Genomic DNA, 18491 nt, shown 5'->3' on the forward strand with positions numbered 1-18491 from the left:
ACATTGTACACTTTACACACTTCATCGTGCAGATATAGGAATAAACATGTAAATAAAACGTAAATGGCATTGAGGGGAACACACTTAAAACTCTAGGTAGTACTGAACAGTTAACTTAATTGAGAATAGTTTATTGACCACCCACCGACAATTGCTTAATTTGTAAAGCAGATATAAATTGGAGGGCGATACTGAAATTCTAATTATTAAAAAGGATACATCTTCTGACTGTTCGTGTTTACTGAAACTATACAAGGGGAAGGTGTTTGCCGTCATACGTCAATAAATTCATTTTAGAGGATTAATGAAGGGGTATTTTCAAACGTACCTCCTGCACATATACTCGAGGGCTCCGCAGCTAGAATCTCTATGCAGGACATTTTCAAAATCTATAAGAAATAATTAAGAGAAGTGACAAAAAATAAAACTACGGCTTGAGGGAATAAATTGACTTTATAGATAATATAATATTGGGCAAAATCATTGACTGCAAAATATAGCCCATTTGATAAAACCTACCTATAAAACAAGTCTACTCAGCCCAAACCCTCTAGCAATCTCTTGCATCAATATACACTGCAACCTAAATTAAAATAGTAATTTTCACAGCTCTACTTGTAGCAAGGTCATAAAGACCCACACATTAGTGCAAAAAATTGGTGCAAACATCTTTCAAGTTTGTTTATGCACCAGCGCTTATTGAGATCTGAGAGCAAACTGAACTTACGCGTATTTTGCACCTTTTCGCCACCATCGTTTTGCCGCTGGTGGCAATGACCCCGGACTGAGAAAAAAAAAAAGTATGTACTAATTTATGCTCAAGGGGTCCAAGCAGTGTCTTTGTTTGTTACTCTGCATGTTCTTACTCCAAGGCCCTCATCACTCGTGGGTTGGCAAATTACGACCCCTATACAACCACCTCTTACAAATGTTTGCAACGTTTATTGCACCAAGTAATTACAAATCACAGCCCTCTTTTAAATTTCTGTGGGCCAAACCTGACAGAATTTAAAGAGGTGAAAATGTCTGGTAAATACCGGGGCATTTCGATGTTGGTGTGGTAAGCACGAAAATCTGCATGTTATTCCCCATTGTGAGAGCATACTTCTAGTAGGTTATACTTTTTGCACCTTATAAATTCCAAACACACCTGTGTTAATGTTTATGTTGTGCGATAGTTATTGCACCGTACATCAATCCACTTGTAATAAGGGTCCAAGCTGTAAATACCTGGTAGCAATATCTTGTGTCTGCAAAGGGGTGCCATTGCACCTGCTATTCACACCACAGTCTGAATAACTGAATAAGTGAGAAGTGTTTTTGGGTGGCAACACCATCACTTAACCAATCACTCTATTGTGTTCTTGCCCCAGATAAACTCGGCTTATCTAGAAAAGAACTTTAACTCAGCATTACAATGAGTTGGGGGTGATTTTGGCTGAGATTATGATGACCCTTACATAGGTAGATATTATTGTATGTTTGTATATGGTTTTCCTATAGGGTGAACCTAGCTAATAGGCAGCAGAATGCTGTACAGGGTCAAAGTCAAGCCTAAAGTTAATGAGTGATAGGAGAGGTAGCTGTTTATGGACTGCTAATGCATCTTTACAAAGGCCCGTCTTCAACTCCCTCCTAGATTGGAGCAGCATTGGGGTTGTCTTGGTGAGTATGGGATGTTGGGTACATAGATGGAAAATGCCTACTGTCTTGTTTTTGCTTTTCTATGCTTATTAGTTGGGTGTCTGATTGTGTCTTAGCTGTGGGTGTGATAGTGTGCTTTTTGCAAGGTAAGAGAAGATGATGGTTGCAATGGCTTTGTAAATGATTTCAAAAACACAAGGCAAATCCAAGAGTTATTGGGGCCCAATGGTACTACTTAGTTAGAGGAACAGTGTTCCCTAAGCAGTAAATGTGAAAGCAATATTAATGGAAACATAATAATTCCCCCAAATTGTTCCTGTGACAATAAGCAATTTTTTTTTTATTATTAGAATAAAAGACAAATTAGAGAATATACCCCCTACTGGGTAGTTCCAAAACAAGTGTTAAAAACAAACAAAACAATAAACATACAGGCAAAGAGCAAGGTGTCACCAGTATGGAAAATGAGGGTCCCTTATTTCAAGAACAAAGCACTTCTGCACCCAGAAGAAAAGTTTATACAAGGTGTAGCAAGTCAGAGTGTGGGTCGACGGGGTTTTGATCCCTTAGCAATGTGGGATCATCACCAGGAAAACTACTAATTTGCCTGAGCCATAACTGACTAGTGCAACCAAATTCAACACCTTGCAATAGAATAATCAATGAGTAAATTGATTAACAGCGCGACTGAGTCATAAAGATGTATTTGAAGTCACAATTAGATTTTGGAGTTTGGAAGACTGATGCGTGCAGATTCCAAATGGTTTGAATTTCTGATACATGGTCCCCGTGCCTTGGCGGATGATTGCGTGGGAGGGAGAGGGAGCGAAATAGGTCCTGGTCCCAATACAGCACTTTTCCAAATTATTTTACAGGCTTGATTTAGCGGTCAGTAATATTGGGTCCAGTAGTCCACCACTTGGAAAATCCTGGTGTGGGAACACAAGGCCATTGCAAATATTGCGAACCTAAGTCCATCCTGGAATTTCACTCCACACTTTTTATAATTGGGGCATCAGCCTCTCCTTGGCTGTGATACTGCCGCTTCTTTAAGGCCATTATTTGGAGAAGATCGGAAATTGAAAAAATTGTGATAAATTAATGGTAAGTTGATATCTGTCCATTTACCATAAGTTTTCTATTAAGAGTAAGGTGATACTCCCACATTAAAAACAGTAAAACTTTTTCATGGGAAACCAATGGCGGTTCACACGAGCAAAAAGCTCTTGCTAGAGTTGCACCTATACATGTGGAAAAAAATGTGCATATCCTATTTCTGCTTGTTATTTCCTATTTAATGCAAAATCTGTGATAACATCACAATTAATGCCTCTGGAGACACTATTACCAAATATTTAAATTACTGCAAGAAGCCAAACTTGTCTACATGAGAACCTAAATGTCTTAGGGGCATTTCATGAGTACAGAGGGCACGGCACGGTATGGTAGTACCGAATGTGGTATTACTATCACACCGTTATTTCTGCACTTATACCGGGATATAACAGGATACCATATCTGAAATGGTCAATAACTTGTGGGAATTGATGTTTCGCTGATTCCTGTATGTTAGTCCCCATTTTTGGGCTGTTTTCTTCAAGAGTCCAGGTGAAACATCCCTGACCCGCAGTATACCAGCAGGACTTGTAATCTCGATTCCACCGGTAACTCCAGCTACCAGCATTGTGGGGACTAGTGATTTATTTATTTATTGCAGTTTTATATAGCGCAAACTCAACCCGAAGGTATTGGAGCGCTTTACATGAGCACCAGTTACATTACACAAGGACACATTCATTTTTGGTAGGCACAGGGAGATTAAGGGCCTCATGTAGGTAGCTAAATACCGGTCGGTAACGGCCGAAATTCGGTAAATATCCCATTACCGACCGGTATTTAGCTATTTGAGATGTAGGAGGCATAATTTCAGGATTCGGTAAATTACCGAATCGGTAAAATACCGATTCGGTAAATACCGAATCCTGAAATCATATGTAGGGAGCACTCTAAAGAGTGAAAATTAGTATTAAGAATTTGTTATTTACCACCAAATACAGGTTGGTGATAAATAACGAATACCTTGCAAAAAGTAATATTTTGCAGATTTAAGAGTGCCATGTGGCAGACATACATGCCCTTAGGGCATGTATGTGCGCCACATGTGCACACATGCAAGATTCAGGGGTACAACAGGGTGTCAATGTGACACCCTGCCACCCTTGAATATGCTCCCCCCATTACCGAATCGGTATTTACCGAATCGGTAATGAGGCATACCTTCCCATTGATTCCTATGGGCCTCCCGGCCCATAGGAATCAATGGGAAGGTATGCCTCATTACCGAATCGGTAAATACCGATTCATAATTACCGAATTTTTCCGATTCGGTAAAATTTACTGAATTATTACCTACATCACATTTACCGATTCATAAATACCGAATCGGTAAAATTCGGTATTTATGACTCGGTAAATGTGATGCTACCTACATATGGCCCTATGTGATTTGCCCAGAATCACAGGATGTTGAGCCGGTGCTGAGACTTGAACCTGGTCCCCCAGGTCCAAAGTCGGCAGGTCTGGCCGTTAGGCCACAACCACTCTAGCAGGGCTCGAGTCGGGGTACCACGCGGGTGGACGGCGTCCCCCCACTTATTTTACCAGGTTTTAACGGGTGGATGCCGTCCCCCCTGCCCAAAAGCTGGACTTCACTCTTTGGCCTCTCTGGAGCGAGATCAGAGCTTATTCAGAACGTCTGTCTACCTGCATTCACTGCGGGGGGATTAAACGCAGCCTCCGCGAGGTAGGGTGCAGACCACCTTTCATCTAAAGGCATAGGAATACCCATGAGATTCCTGTTGTGACGTCACTTCCGGTGACAGCGTCCCCCCACTTCTTGTCACTTCCGGTGACAGCGTCCCCCCACTTCTTTTTTTAGGACTTGTGCCCTGCACTCTAGGAAGGGGCACCTAGTGTGTAGAAAGAGGCCTTGGGCACTATCTGGCAGAATTGCCACTGCCTGCCAGCCCTAGGGCCCACAGTTTGATCACTGCTTGTGCCTTTAGCCAGGATCCACCGTGCTTCTCAGAAGACCCTGGCTGGGAATCCATGTCTTACATAGTTCAGTCTCAGGGGAGTCTACCATACTGTAATTCTTATACTTGAATTTACAGTCACCTAAATGTTGGTCTCGTAGAGAAGCTGCCTGCGGCCAACATTAAATCCTCCACAGTAAATCTGCGAGGCGGCGTCCTCAGCCAAAAAACATGATCCAATCCTGCAACAATGTTCCTCTTCAGCCTAGCCTCCACCGCGGCTTAGAGAAAACCGCCCCAAATCGCCCAAAGGTTACACTTAATTCGCGTTGATAAATAACTTGTCCATCACAGTGCACGGAGCAGGACTGGGCCTTGGTTAGCTCATTCGTCATTTCCGGATATCTGATGTCAAAGAGTGGCAGGGAATCATGGGATCTGCCGGCGTGCGGTGTGTGCGAAGTAGAGAGGCTCTGAAAATCTTGCTGGCAGTAAAGGTTTGGAAACCAAAGGTCGAGCTCTCTATGTTAGTATGCACCACAGCACCCAAATCTGGAAACGGAAAGAGAGAAGCGAGAGAGAGAAGGGTGGGACAAAAGACAGAGATAGAGTGAGAGGAGAAATGGACAGAAAACGGGAGGAGGAAGGTAGAGAGTAATGGAGGGGACGAGATAACGATAAGAAGAGAGTTCGAGGGGAGTGCAAAAGAAAGCAAGAGGGAAGAGTAGGAGACGGACAGGGATGTCAAAGAAACAAAGGAGCAAGAGGTTTGAGGGAATAGGAGAGTGCCAGAGGAGACAGAGAGAAAAGGGGAGGCAGCAAGAAAGAAAGAGAAAGAAGGCAGGAAAGGAAATTGAAGACAAACAAATGAGAATACTGTAGAGAGTGAATAGAGAGACACAGATAGCCAAAACATTAGTGTTGCTTGAAATCGCATTGTGCTGCACTAAAATTTCAGTTACATAAGCAGTGGATGAAACCAGGGATTACAATGTAATGTACCATACGTGCCACTACTAACTGGAAATTACTAACATCACACAACATAGCAGTATTTAGCACATGCACAGATATCACACAAACATAGTACTGAAGGACAAACAGACCCTACCTAAAAACAGAGGAAATCAATAGCCAACAATCAGAGGCATTTAAAGGGCAAACAGACCCTACCTTCTCACCAAGGAACAACAATGGATGTAGTAGTGTGCCAACTGATCCAGGCAGAAAGTACAGGAATTGGCAATATGTACCCAGGAGAAGGCAGTTGTTGAACTTTGCTCTTTCTGTAGGGTCATCCCCAGACTTTTCTGCCATCATCTTCCTGTATTCTAAACCTGTTTTGTTGACTTCTAGGACTCTGCACACTTTACCACTGCTAGAATTGGCTTACACACAATTGGCATATGTAATTTACTTGTAAACCCTTGGTAAAGTGGCACTACACGTGCTCAGGGCAGGTAAATTAAATGCTACTAGTGGGCCTGCAGCACTTATTGTGCCTTCCACTTACGTAGTCCTTTAAACATACCTTAAGCATACCATTGAAGCCGAGGTGTGCAGTTTTAAAACAGCCATTTTGACTTGGCAAAGTAAACCTTTTTCCAGGACCAAACCTTCCTTTTTAATACATTTAGGTCACCCCAAGGGTAGCCCAAACATAGCCCAGAGGGCAGGGTGCAGTGTATTGAAAAAATTAGACATGTAATTTTAATTTTTACATGTCCTGGTGCTAAAAAACTCTTAAATTCGTTTTTCACTACTGCAAGGCCTACCTCTCCCAGAGGATAACATTGGGTTACATTCTTACATTTTAATAAATGATAATTTTCATTTGGGAGCAGGTAGGCAGGTCAGTTTGGAGTCTGAAGAATTGTAAATAAAAGACCTCTTCAATAGTGAAGTTGGATTTTTAGCCACAGTTCTGAAAATGACACCTTTAGAAAGTTGGCATTTTGTTATCCTAACCATTTGTGGCCTGGAGCCTGCTCCTGGGTCACATGACTAGGTGTAGCTGGCAGTTGGTCTTTGTGTATTGCTCCCAGACAGTGAGACAAAGGGAAGATAGAGGTTGGCTTGATGGGTCACTCTGAGTTACCAAGGGGGAGGAGCTGTCACCTACCACTCCTGCACATCACAAAGGCTCTTCCTGAGCACTCTCACAAAAGGTTTGACTCTGGTCTTTTGGGACCCCAGACACGCTGGGGCCAGGACAGGGAGGAGGTGCAAACCTCTAGTAACTTCCTTTACTTTAATGTGAGCACCAGGTATAAATAGTCCACCCTTAGACCCAACTCCTCAGTACACTTCTGGACTCTGCCAGAAAGAACTACTGCTGTTCTGCTGAAAGGACTGCACTCTTCTAGACTGTTGCCCCCGAAGGACCGTTGACCCACTGTGTTGTCCTGCTGCCCTCTTGCCTGGGTGAGAACGACAGGATCTGCAACTCTAAACCCAAGACCCCAGAGGACTCCAAGGGCTAGTTGGCTGCCCTCCTGATTAGAAGCCTCAGGGACAGAACAGGCCTCTAATACCCTTGTATCCAGCACCTGAACTCTGCCATCTGCGAGTCCTGCACTCCTAAGTGGTTTCCTCAGTCCTGGACCATTGGAACTGGGCCTGAAGGTGCACTGCCAGCTCATCTGTGGATTCAGCAGACCCAATGCATCTCCTCCAAGGCACATCTCCAGCAGAATGGTGCTTTGCCTCCTTTCCTCGACACATCAACTTGGGCACACATGCATCGCCTCTGCTGCATGGGCTTCCTCGATGGAAGAACTTCGAAACACCTATCGCCGCTCATCTGAACTGCTGCTTCTGAACATCACATCACACTTCGCAGCTCCCCAGAACCACCACAGTGTGACACATCTTCTTGACTGGACGCAGCATCGCCTCTGCTGCGCAACACATCCTCGACACGGGACTGTGCAAGTCTTTGCAACCAGGATTAAAGTACTGTGTTCAGCTGACCTCAATGGGCTCCTGTAGCCAGCCTGCACTCCATTGCAGTCGTCCTGAACTTGCGACTTTGTCTCGGTCCGCTGTAACCAGATAATCATAGTTGGTGTTTTGTGCTTTTTGGCTCTATTCTCACTGAGATCTTTCAAAATTGCATATCTCCGGTCCTACTGATTGGCTTTTTGTTGTTTTGGTCTTGCATTATTAATGGATAAGTACTTTATTTTATTTAAATTGGTGTGGGGGTTTTCTTATGTTATATGTTCACTTAATTACTGTTTGAAGTGCTTCATAAATTCTTTACACATTGCCTCTAAATTAAGCCCGACTGCTCTGTGCCAAGCTACCAGAGGAAAGTAGCAGAGACTAATTTGGGATTTACTTGTGACTTCACCCTGACATGGATTGTGGTCGCTGCTTGAGTAGGATTTCAGCACCCTCAACCAGTAACCCAAATTCTTACAGCAGGGTATTGAGGATTACACTGTTTGTGTTACCGAAAGGCATGACATAGAAATTAAGCAGTTCAATTTCCTTAGACCTAATTGAGCAAATATCCCATCCACCTGAGCCAACGACAGGTAGGTTTCATGCCATGCCAGCACATTAGAAAGTACTTGTAGTAGTTAGCCTGCTTTCTTCCAGAGCACATGTTCAGCAGTATCTTTGGTCTCATAAACTGGATTATGTGCATTTCTGCCAATGGCTTTGGAGGTAATTTTGACCATCACACAGTCTTTCAATAGATGAATTCACACCAATGAAAAATGTCCAATAAATTGACACAAAAGTATTTTCATGTGATCTGTAGTGCAACACATTTAATATGCATAATACACAAATTACAGTTCATGTTGACAACCACCGTGTGTTTTACGAAACACTCCTCTTTGTCAAGGTTACAGGGATAGCATGTTAGTTTCCAGGTGGAGTATAGGTTTGGTAGTTGAAATGAGAGTTGTATCACTCATTAGTTGTTATCCTTTATTGTAGAAAAATTTAATGTACCTATAGATGTGCAATGTTCATCACAAAAATGGTTTGGGAGGATGGTATTCTCAGTAAATGATGAGTTAAGTACCCGTACTGCCCTAATTTCGCTACCATTGGTAGGAGTGGCACAAGTAGTTGGGCACATTGTGATGCAGCTCGAGGGATTACAGCGAAAACTTACTGTAGGAAAATGACAATTTTTACCAGATCACCCCAACTTTTTGCTAGATTTTATTGTTGGTTTTTGGACTATGCACACTGGTGCACTGCTCTCTGTGGCCAGTGTTGTGTTCTGACCCTCAAAACATGTTTGTTATACTTCTAATTTGCACATTTAACATACCTATATGTCCCTAGGATATGGCACAAAGTGTACCCAGGGCCTGTGAATGACATTTCAGTAGTTGACTAAAGCACATATTCTGCCACCACTAGAGTAAAAGTGCAAAACCTGACTGCGGGCCTACTGCTGTAGACTGTCTGTGCAGTTTTAAAAATGCACCTCTGACCTGCCATAATTACCTTTTTTGTCAGGCCTAAATCCTTCTTTTAAATATTAATGTCACCCCTAAGCAAGCCCCAATGGCCAATAAGGCAGGGCACATGGTATTTAAAAGTAGAACATGTCAAAGTTAATGTTAAACATCTTTACAGTGACAAGGCTCTAAAAGCTATGTTCATGGTAGCAGGGTTAGCTGTTCAATCTGAAAGTATTGAGATACATTACTAAAGTTAATAAAGTTATCTTCGCTCAGGACCCAGCTAAAAAGGTCATTTCTGAACTTTCAAAAATATTTTTACTAACCCAATTAATTGGTCAAAACGGATTAAATATTTTACAAAATGTACTTTAAACAAGTTACCTTTTCCCTGCCTAATGCCTCTAGAAGTCCATTTACATGAGTTTTCCATTGTCACCCACAAGCTGAATAGCTCCTTGATGAGTGTGAATCTGTTCTTAGAGCTGTGACAAAAGCCTTCGGAGTGGGAAGTTGTTCTATTCCTCTGACAGGATGAGCATCTGGGCATTGCCTAGTAAATTAATTATCTTCAAAGAGGCCTACCATGTTACATGCAGATGTAGTTAAAACATGTGCCTACCTCCCTCTTTTGTCCTTTTAACCAGCCAGACACCAATCCCAGTGGGAGAGGAGCTGCCCCCAGAACCGGTTTTGAGTGACCACAGACGAGGAGTTGCTCATTTCCCTGGCCACATCTCTAGGGTGGACAAACGAGCTCTTCGCAATGGAAGAAAGGTTCTGCCATATTGGTTTTAGTTAGAGATGGGCACTGTGGGATTGTTTGGTCTGGGCACATAGGAACTGCTGCAAACGTGGGTAGGGTTACCACTGGAAACATTTTCCCTATTGGTTAGGGAGGTACCAACCACAGGCTAGTGCCAGGTATAAATGTGGCAAACCTGGGACCCTCTTCAGATCACTGCTGCAGCTATGGAAGTCAGAAGAAGGACTTTACCTACTGTTGAGAGCTGTGAGGAGAACCATAGAGGCAGGACCTGCTTTCACAAGTACTCAAGAGAAATAGGTCAATAATAGCCAAAGATCAGTTGGCTGATGTTCTCTTAATCTACAGGGACAAAAAAGTAGTGAGAAGCCCCGTTTACTGGAGGAGTTCAGATGACCATTTTCAACTGGACCTTTCCTGGACCCTACTGGTGGCTTCTGTTGGAGTGAACCTCACCCAAAGGTCCTATCCCTGAGGTCCTGGAACTCTTGGCTGGTGTCAGAGACTATTCTTCCTACCCAAACCTAAAAGGCTGGGACTTTGAATCTTTTTGCTGACTTTTTGCATGGAAAACCATTGAAGATCGGGACCAACCCGCGGGCAGATCCGCCGAGGGTGCATCACCTGTGGGTCTGTATTCGCCACAGCTCGATCTACATTTTTATTCACACCAGCAAACCCGATTCAGCAGGCCCGATGCTAACTGGCATCCAACTACATCAATCCCCCTTTAGCTACATCCTGCAGCCTTGTCCCGCTGAGGAAATCCAACTTCCTGAAAAGAGTCCAAGTTTGAGGTACAAATTTTCACGGGGCCTGACAGCTCAGATTTCAATTGATGTCAATGGGTTCCTGGTTGTGAACTCTAGACTTTTTTTTTTGGCTCAGATCTTTTACTGTTTCTTCACCGAGACATCGTCCTTTGTTAGCCCATCGCCAACGAGCCTGTCTTCGGATCCAATCTACAGCCTTGCCCCGCTGAGCGCTCTATATTCTTGAAACTTTTCTGAGTCCAAATGTAACTCTTTGACTGAGACACACATAGTCCTCATATCCAACCTGTGCTCCATTCCGATGCACTACAAACCTTACCAGTGTGCCCCTCTAGGGTGGACATCTGCCCGCGGTTGGAGCTTTGCACTTTTAGACTCTATTATTTGAAATGTTAGAATCTCATATCTCTCATTCCCCTTAGTGGATTTTTGTTGTTTTGGTGTCATTTTGTGCATTAAAATATTCTCTTTTTTTTAAAATGGAGTGGGATTTTTATTATTTTGTGTTTTCAACTGTTTTGGGACTTCTAAATGGTTTATACATTTTCTTAAGTTAACCCTGTCTGCTCTGTGCGATGAAACCTTTACTGGAGCTAACAAGAAAAGTGCAATTTTTACTTATGGAGGACTACCTGTCCACCCCAACTAATCATCCACTTTCTCATACCTGTAAATTGTGAAAATTATGAAACAAGTTAACTATTACACCTGTTATTTTATATAATTTTCAAAATGTAGTAATACGTCTTAACAAACGCCATGAGCAACGGGAAAAGAGTGTTAAGGCATCCTTATGGTCAAGGGAACGCCAGTGCAGGGGCAAATGGTGTTCATGGGCAAAAGGGGTGTTGCCCTGCCACCCTCGGGGAAAGAGACAAGAACAGGTAAAATAAACACAGAGCAAGTGAAAAGAAATTACTGCTCTGAGGCGGTGTGCTTAATCTCCTGGGTGAACTCTGGTGAACTTTGCAGATGTCCTACCGTGCAAGCTCCAGCAGGGCGAGGTTTTCTTTGACCTGCAGGCACAAGCTACAGCAGTGACATCACATGAGAGGGAGTGCTAAAATTAGAATGCCATGGATCCAGTTGCTTTTGGGGCGCATGAACAGTGGCCCTGGGAGGAGTTACAAAACTCCATGCACTTCAATAACTGGGGGTGGAGCAGGCCGACGAGGACAAGGAGGGAGTGGGTAGCAACAATTTGTTTATTATCACAGAGGGGCAGGCTGTAGGAGGGGTGCAGGGGGCTTCTCTCCTAGCCGTAACAAGTGTTTAGTACTGCATTTGGTTTCACTTTGAAATAAACATTATGGACCTGAGCACACAGAGTGCTCCTTATCTCAATGCCCTAGAGGCCCAAGGGAGGAAGGAACCAGATTCGGACAACAACTGCCCTAGTGGACTAAGAGGTAAGTGTGCAGTTAAGACTCTGCAATCAAGGGCATAACACCCCCACACCCACCTCTCTCCCTCCCTGCTTTAGCAGCTACAGAGAGAGTGGGGTTCTTGGTGGGCCTCTTCTGTCTGCAGCTTGGCAGACAAAGGCTCAGATGAACTTAGGCGGGAGGGTGAGTGAGTGAAAGGAAGGATGAGTTGGCGGATGGATGGATGGATGGATGGATGGATGAAATGGTGGATGGGTAGATGCCTGGATGAATGAGTGAAAGGATCGATGGAAGAATGGAAGAATGAAAGGGAGAAAGGGTGTATGAGTGAAAGGGGGGGTGCGTGGATGGATGGATGGATGGATACGTAAAAGGGTGAATGCCTGGATGAGTGAAAGGATGGATTGATGGATGATGAGAGAAAGGATTGATGATGGAAGAATGAGTGAAAAAATGGATGGTTGAGTGGAAGTGTAAAACTATGGTTGAGTGGATGATTGAATGGAGTGAAAACATGGATGGATGAGCAAAAGGATGGATGAATGAAAGGATGCATGTAAAGATGGATGAGTTAAACAATGGAAAGATCAGCAAAAGGCAGGGTGGATGGATTTCTGGATGAAAGGATGGATGGATGAGTGAAAGGGTGAATTGATGGATGGATGAATAGATGGATGAGTGAGTGAGTGAAAGGATGAATGGCTGAGTGAAAGGTTAAAGTTAGGAATGTATGAGTGGATTGATGGGTGGGTGAATAGATGGATGGATGGAAGGAGGGATGGATGGATGGATGGAACGAAGGGTGGATGGAGGGGTGTAAAGATGGAAGGCTCAGTGAATGGATGGATTGATGGATGAACCAAAGGGAGTATGATGGATGGGTGGAGTGAAAGGATGGAGAGATGGAGAATAAGGGTGCATGATTAAGCGAAAGGATGGATGGATGATTGAAAGGATGGATGAATGGATGGATGACAGGGGGTGGATTAGTGAAACAATGGATGATTGAGTGGATGGATTGGTTTGATGGATGGGTATCCCTGGACCAGTGGCGGCTCTCCTTTATGGACTCCTCAGCTACACCACACCCTCCTTGTATTGTGGTCCATTTTTGTTGTATCAAAAGAGAATAATTATTCACTCTTGGCACAATAAAGACAAAATGCAGACCTGCGTCAGGTCCAGCAACAAACTGAGGAAGCTAGTGACATTGTTTGATTGCTGACACAGGTGCATGGAGGTACTTGTGCCATTCCAGCACTGTGACCATATCTGTGTGACTATGTCTGTGAGTTAAAGTGAGAGAGAGTCAGAGAAGGAGTAAATCAGAGTGAGTGAGAATGAGAGACAGTAAGGATGAGTATGTGTGAGAAGAATGTGAGTGTAAATGAGTGTTACTGCGTGTGAGGCACAGTAAGACAGTAATTCAGAATGAGTGAAAATGAGTGGGACTGAGTGAAAGCGAGTGGGTCAGAGTAGAATGAGTGAGACTGTGTGAATTAGTGAGACTGAGTGAGTCAAAGTGAGACAGTAAACTTAGGGGGTTATTTACAAGAGGCCTGCGCCACCTGTGCGGCACTTTTTTAGACGCTGCGCTGGCGCAGGCCTCTCAATCATATCTATGAGGCGACACAAAGCCACCCTCTGTGGCTTTGCATGGCCTCATAGATATGGAGTAAGACAAGGTGGTGCAAAGCTCTGCATGCCTTATTCTGTGTCAAGGAGGCGTTCCATGGTCATTGTGGTGGGTGTTACCATGAAACACTCATGGATTTTGACGCTGCCCCAGATTTACAAAATCGTGCAAAACTGGGGTAGCAACAAAAACGTACACCCTTCCCAGAGCTGGTGTAACGAGGAGAACATTTTTCATTTCACCTAGTTTTTATCTCATTCCATGTGTGCTCTATTTTGTAACACTCATAGAATGAGGACAATGCCTCCATGGATTGTTTTTGTGCAGGAAGGTGTCCCTACTGTATCTACAAGATACAATGCATTCCTGTCCTTTCAGCCAGCTCCAACACAGGCACCCTTGTTCTGAGTTGGTGGCAGGATTGTTTAGGTGCAGGAAGGTGTCCCTTTGAAAGAGTGCTCCTTATCTCAATGCCATAGAGGCCCAAGGGAAGGAATGAGAGACAGTAAGGATGAGTATGTGCGAGAAGAATACGAGTGAGGATTTCTGGCTTTAAGGTGGCATTGAAAATGAGAAAAAAATATATTTAAAGTATTTTCATTTTCAAAGTGTTTACTATTAAATAATAATGTATTGTTAATATCCTTTTATTTTTCTACCTGCACAAAAGCAATCCTGCCACCAACGCAGAACAAGGGTGCCTGTGTTGGAGCTGGCTGAAAGGACAGGAATGCATTGTATCTGGAGATACGGTGTATTCTACCCTTTCAATTTAGCGTAGGGCAGTGCAACAAAAATACTTGTGGCGCTGCCCCATGCCAAATCTTTGTAAAAGAGGCCCTTAGTTCAAGAAAGTGTGAGAGAACCCATCAAGAAGAAGCTCATTGGAATTTGAACGAAGGATTACGGCTCACCACTTTTAAAGGTCACCAGCCGTCACTTCATCAATGGGATAGAAAAACAGAAATAAAGGCTACACTAATTAGGAATCAAAGAGCAGATCAGGCCTGCTGGTCACACCTGTACTCACATGATTTTACTACACTTGGGTGTATGTCAGAATATCACCAAGAAAAATATTTTCTGACACAAACATTGTTGGCTTTTGTTTACTAGCATATCACTCCATGTGTAAACTTTCTTTTATTAACTTCAATGGAGCAATATTTTTAAACACAATATTTGCCATACAATATTTTTGTCACACATTACTTAGGCAACGATATTCTAGTACCATACCGTCCCTTGACACACCGGCCTAGCTTTACCCAGATTAGCGCAACACATGGGTGCACAGGAATCTGCAGCTTTGCATTGTGCAACCGGCAAAAAGTAGTGCAGTTCTATACTTTCAAGAGATGTTGTGCTGATGTCATCAGCAGTGCACTAGCAATAAATTGCAATTTTAGCGCAACATTAAATTTGATTTAGCTTTTCACTTTGGCAAATTAGCTCTGCTTTGTGTGAGATTTGGATTCATTTTTTTTTTTTTTTTTTAAATTTTTTATTAGCATCATGAGTAACATCAGCTACATATATAAACAATGTCAGTTAACTCATATAAGATAAAGCATCAATCAAAAACAGTACTGAAAAGCAATATTTCCGTTAAATTGTTAAGACATAATTACTCCCCAAATTTCCTGTATCTTTCGTTTTTGCCTCAGTCCCTTAGTCATCGCTAAAGTGTTTTCCATATCGTAAATGTCTTTAACCAGAAGCCACCATTCCATGACCGTGGGGGGATGGCTTTGTATCCAGGCCCTGGCAATAGTTAATCTAGCACATGTGAAAAGTATATTCATCAAATCACGAGATCTATTTTTTACCCCAACAACTCCGATCAAAATATCCAATGGCGTAAGTATAATGGGCCTAGCCAATTTAGTCGAGATAACACCAACTACATCCTTCCAGAAAATGGATAGCTCGGGGCATGAAAAAAACATGTGAACAATGTTTGCCCCCTTAAGTGCACATTTAGGACATTTTGTACGGTCATTCGGATCGTTCAGATCATTATTAAAAGCCCATTTTAGTATCCTGTCTGGTGAGTAATACAATTGAAACACAGTTTTAAACAGCTGTAACTTCAGACTAGATGATTGAACTGCATTATTTAGGCTATTTAATGAGGAAGTTATTAAGTCTGATGTTACATTCACACCCAACTTTGTGCTCCACTTTTCTGCCACCTTACTAATATCATCCTTATTTAAGATAGAGAAAGTCTTATAACCACACCTGATCAGTGCCTTGTCAGAATCCCTATACATACAGCTCCAGATTTCGGATTCAGATATACTATCAAGGCCTATTCTATGGGTAATATAATCCTTGATCTGATTATATTTAAACCACGCCCTTTCTGGTACTTTATTCATCATCTTTAACTTTTCAAAATCAAAAAATCCAGTATGGTCATACAAATCTCCCAAATTATTTATGCCATTATCCGAGAGCATAGAAATAGCTAGATCGTGAAAAACACCTGGCAACCCTGGGTTATACCAGAGTGGTGTTTTGGTGTGAAATAGGGAGATGTTATTCCTAACAAGAATAGATCGCCAGATGCTCACTGTGTCCCGAATCGTCTTGAACCGTACTCGTTTAAAGTAGTTGGGGTCATTAAGTCTGTACAGAAACATAGTAGCGTCATCCCCTAATGTAAATTTGTGAAAATAAAGACATTTGTCAGAAATAAGTAGGCTACGAAAACGAGTTAAAAAAGCAGCCCAATAATATAATTTAAAGTCTGGTAGCCCGAGTCCACCTTGGTCATAGGGGAGTTTGAGCAAAGATATCGCCCGCCGTGCTTTCTTATACCCCCATATGAAGCTGCTGATGATGCCCTCCAGTCTGCTAAAGTAAGTGTTACATACTCTTAAGGGTATGGACCGAAAAAGATAAAGAAATCTGGGTAAGATCTTCATTTTAATTAAGTTAATTCGCCCCAAAATCCCCATTGGAAGTTTGTGCCATTTCTTAAGAAGAAGAGAAGTTTCTTTTAATAAAGGTTCGTAATTGAGTGCAATTATTGAATCAATACTAGAAGATATTTTTACCCCGAGATATGTTGCCACATTACATATTCCATCTATTGGTGTTAGTGAAGTAAAATTTGTAATTATTTGTGTTTTGCTGATATTTAACCTATACCCTGATGCCATACCATATTTATCTGCTTCAATACCTATACCTGATATAGCTTCAGGGACATTTGTAGAGAAAACCGCTACATCATCTGCGTAAGCAGTTATTTTTAATGCATTAAGGCCATTTTTGAACGGTACAATCATCTCTTGTTTGTGCAATGCAATCAAAAAGGGTTCTATTGCTAAAGCAAATAGCAGAGGAGACAGAGGGCACCCTTGTCGAGTGCCGCGTTCAATTGGAAAGATAGGTGAGCACAGTCCTGAATAGCATACTTTACCCCTTGGTTGATCATATAGGGATTTAACCCATTTTAAGTACTGACCTTTTATGCCGAATGCAACCAAGGCTGCCCAGAGGAAGTCCCACCCCACGCGATCGAAAGCTTTCTCCGCATCTAAAAGGATCATTCCGAGTGGGGTGGGATACGTCCTAGCAACATCAAATGCCGAAATAGCAGTATTAATGTGTGCGGTAGTATCCCGTTTGGGGATAAACCCGTGTTGAAATGGTGAAACCATCTGTGGCATTAGTGACGCCAGCCTTGTTGCTAGTATCTTTGCAAAAATCTTTGCATCGGCATTGATTAATGATATAGGTCTATAAGACCCTCTCTCTTGTGGGGGTTTCCCCTTCTTAAGAAAAAATATAATTTGAGTGCGATTCCAGGACTTTGGAGCTTGTTCACCTTTACCAATAGCTTTGATAACCATAATCATAAGAGGAATTAATTCTTCCATGCATTTTTTATAAAGTTCTATGGGGATTGAATCTTCGCCTGCAGCTTTTCCCAGTGCTAGGGAATTGATAGCTGCCTGTATTTCATCAGCTGTTATATCTGCCTCCAAGTGATCGGCTTGCTCATCCTTTATATTCTGTACAGCATTTTCTGTCAGATATACTTTTATATTATCTCCTATTGGAATTGTTTCAGGCGTATATAACTCTTGATAGTATGTGGCAAACTGATATAAAATTGATTTAGAATCTTGATATAATTGTCCATCGTCACCTTTTATTTCCTTGATCAACGCTTGGGCTCGATCCTCCGCCACTTTATATGCCAAAATTTTTCCTATCCTCTCCCCACTTTCATATTGATTTAGCCTATATTTAGCTAATTTAGAAATGCTTTTCTCCCTAAAAATATTTTTCAAAACTAATCTTGATTCCATCAATTTTGCATTTAAATCTTCGATTTCTTTAGCCCTTGTAGTGGCGGAATTAACTAGCATCTTAGATAGCCTCTCTTCGATATTAGATATATCATCTAGTAATTTTTTATTATGAACCCTATTGATTTTATTTTGCTGCCAAACGAACTGTTGTGTAAACCCACGGATACTGGCCTTACAAGCATCCCATACCATCAGAGGAGATGTAGTGGACCCATTGATATCGATAAAATCTTTTATATGTCCTTTCAGCAAACTCACAAACTTAGCATCAGAAAAAAGATACCGGGGAAAAGAGAAGGGTCTAGGTGGATGTCTGTCCGTTTCAATTTCTATTATGAATGAAATCGGGTTATGATCCGATGTCACCCTAGGGCATATTGACATTTTACTAGTTGACAGTATAGAGTTAGAGGCAAAAACCATATCGATACGCGAGCAGAGCTTATGGGCGGATGAATAGTAAGTATACCCTGCTAAGTGTGGGTGAA

General features: G+C 42.3%; 1 protein-coding gene across 2 annotated transcripts in view; it reads right to left on the reverse strand.

Moving 5' to 3' along the window:
• Positions 1 to 18491, reverse strand: part of ANTXR1 (ANTXR cell adhesion molecule 1) — a 493093-nt gene that overhangs the window by 276443 nt on the left and 198159 nt on the right. For both annotated transcript variants that reach the window (XM_085636306.1, XM_085636307.1), the window contains exon 9: positions 329 to 389. In XM_085636306.1, coding sequence (XP_085492432.1) covers positions 329 to 389 — 61 coding nt within the window. The remainder of the gene's footprint in view (positions 1 to 328; positions 390 to 18491) is intronic.

The sequence above is a fragment of the Triturus cristatus genome, chromosome 11 (assembly GCF_964204655.1).
Source record: "Triturus cristatus chromosome 11, aTriCri1.1, whole genome shotgun sequence".
Lineage (NCBI taxonomy): Eukaryota > Metazoa > Chordata > Amphibia > Caudata > Salamandridae > Triturus > Triturus cristatus.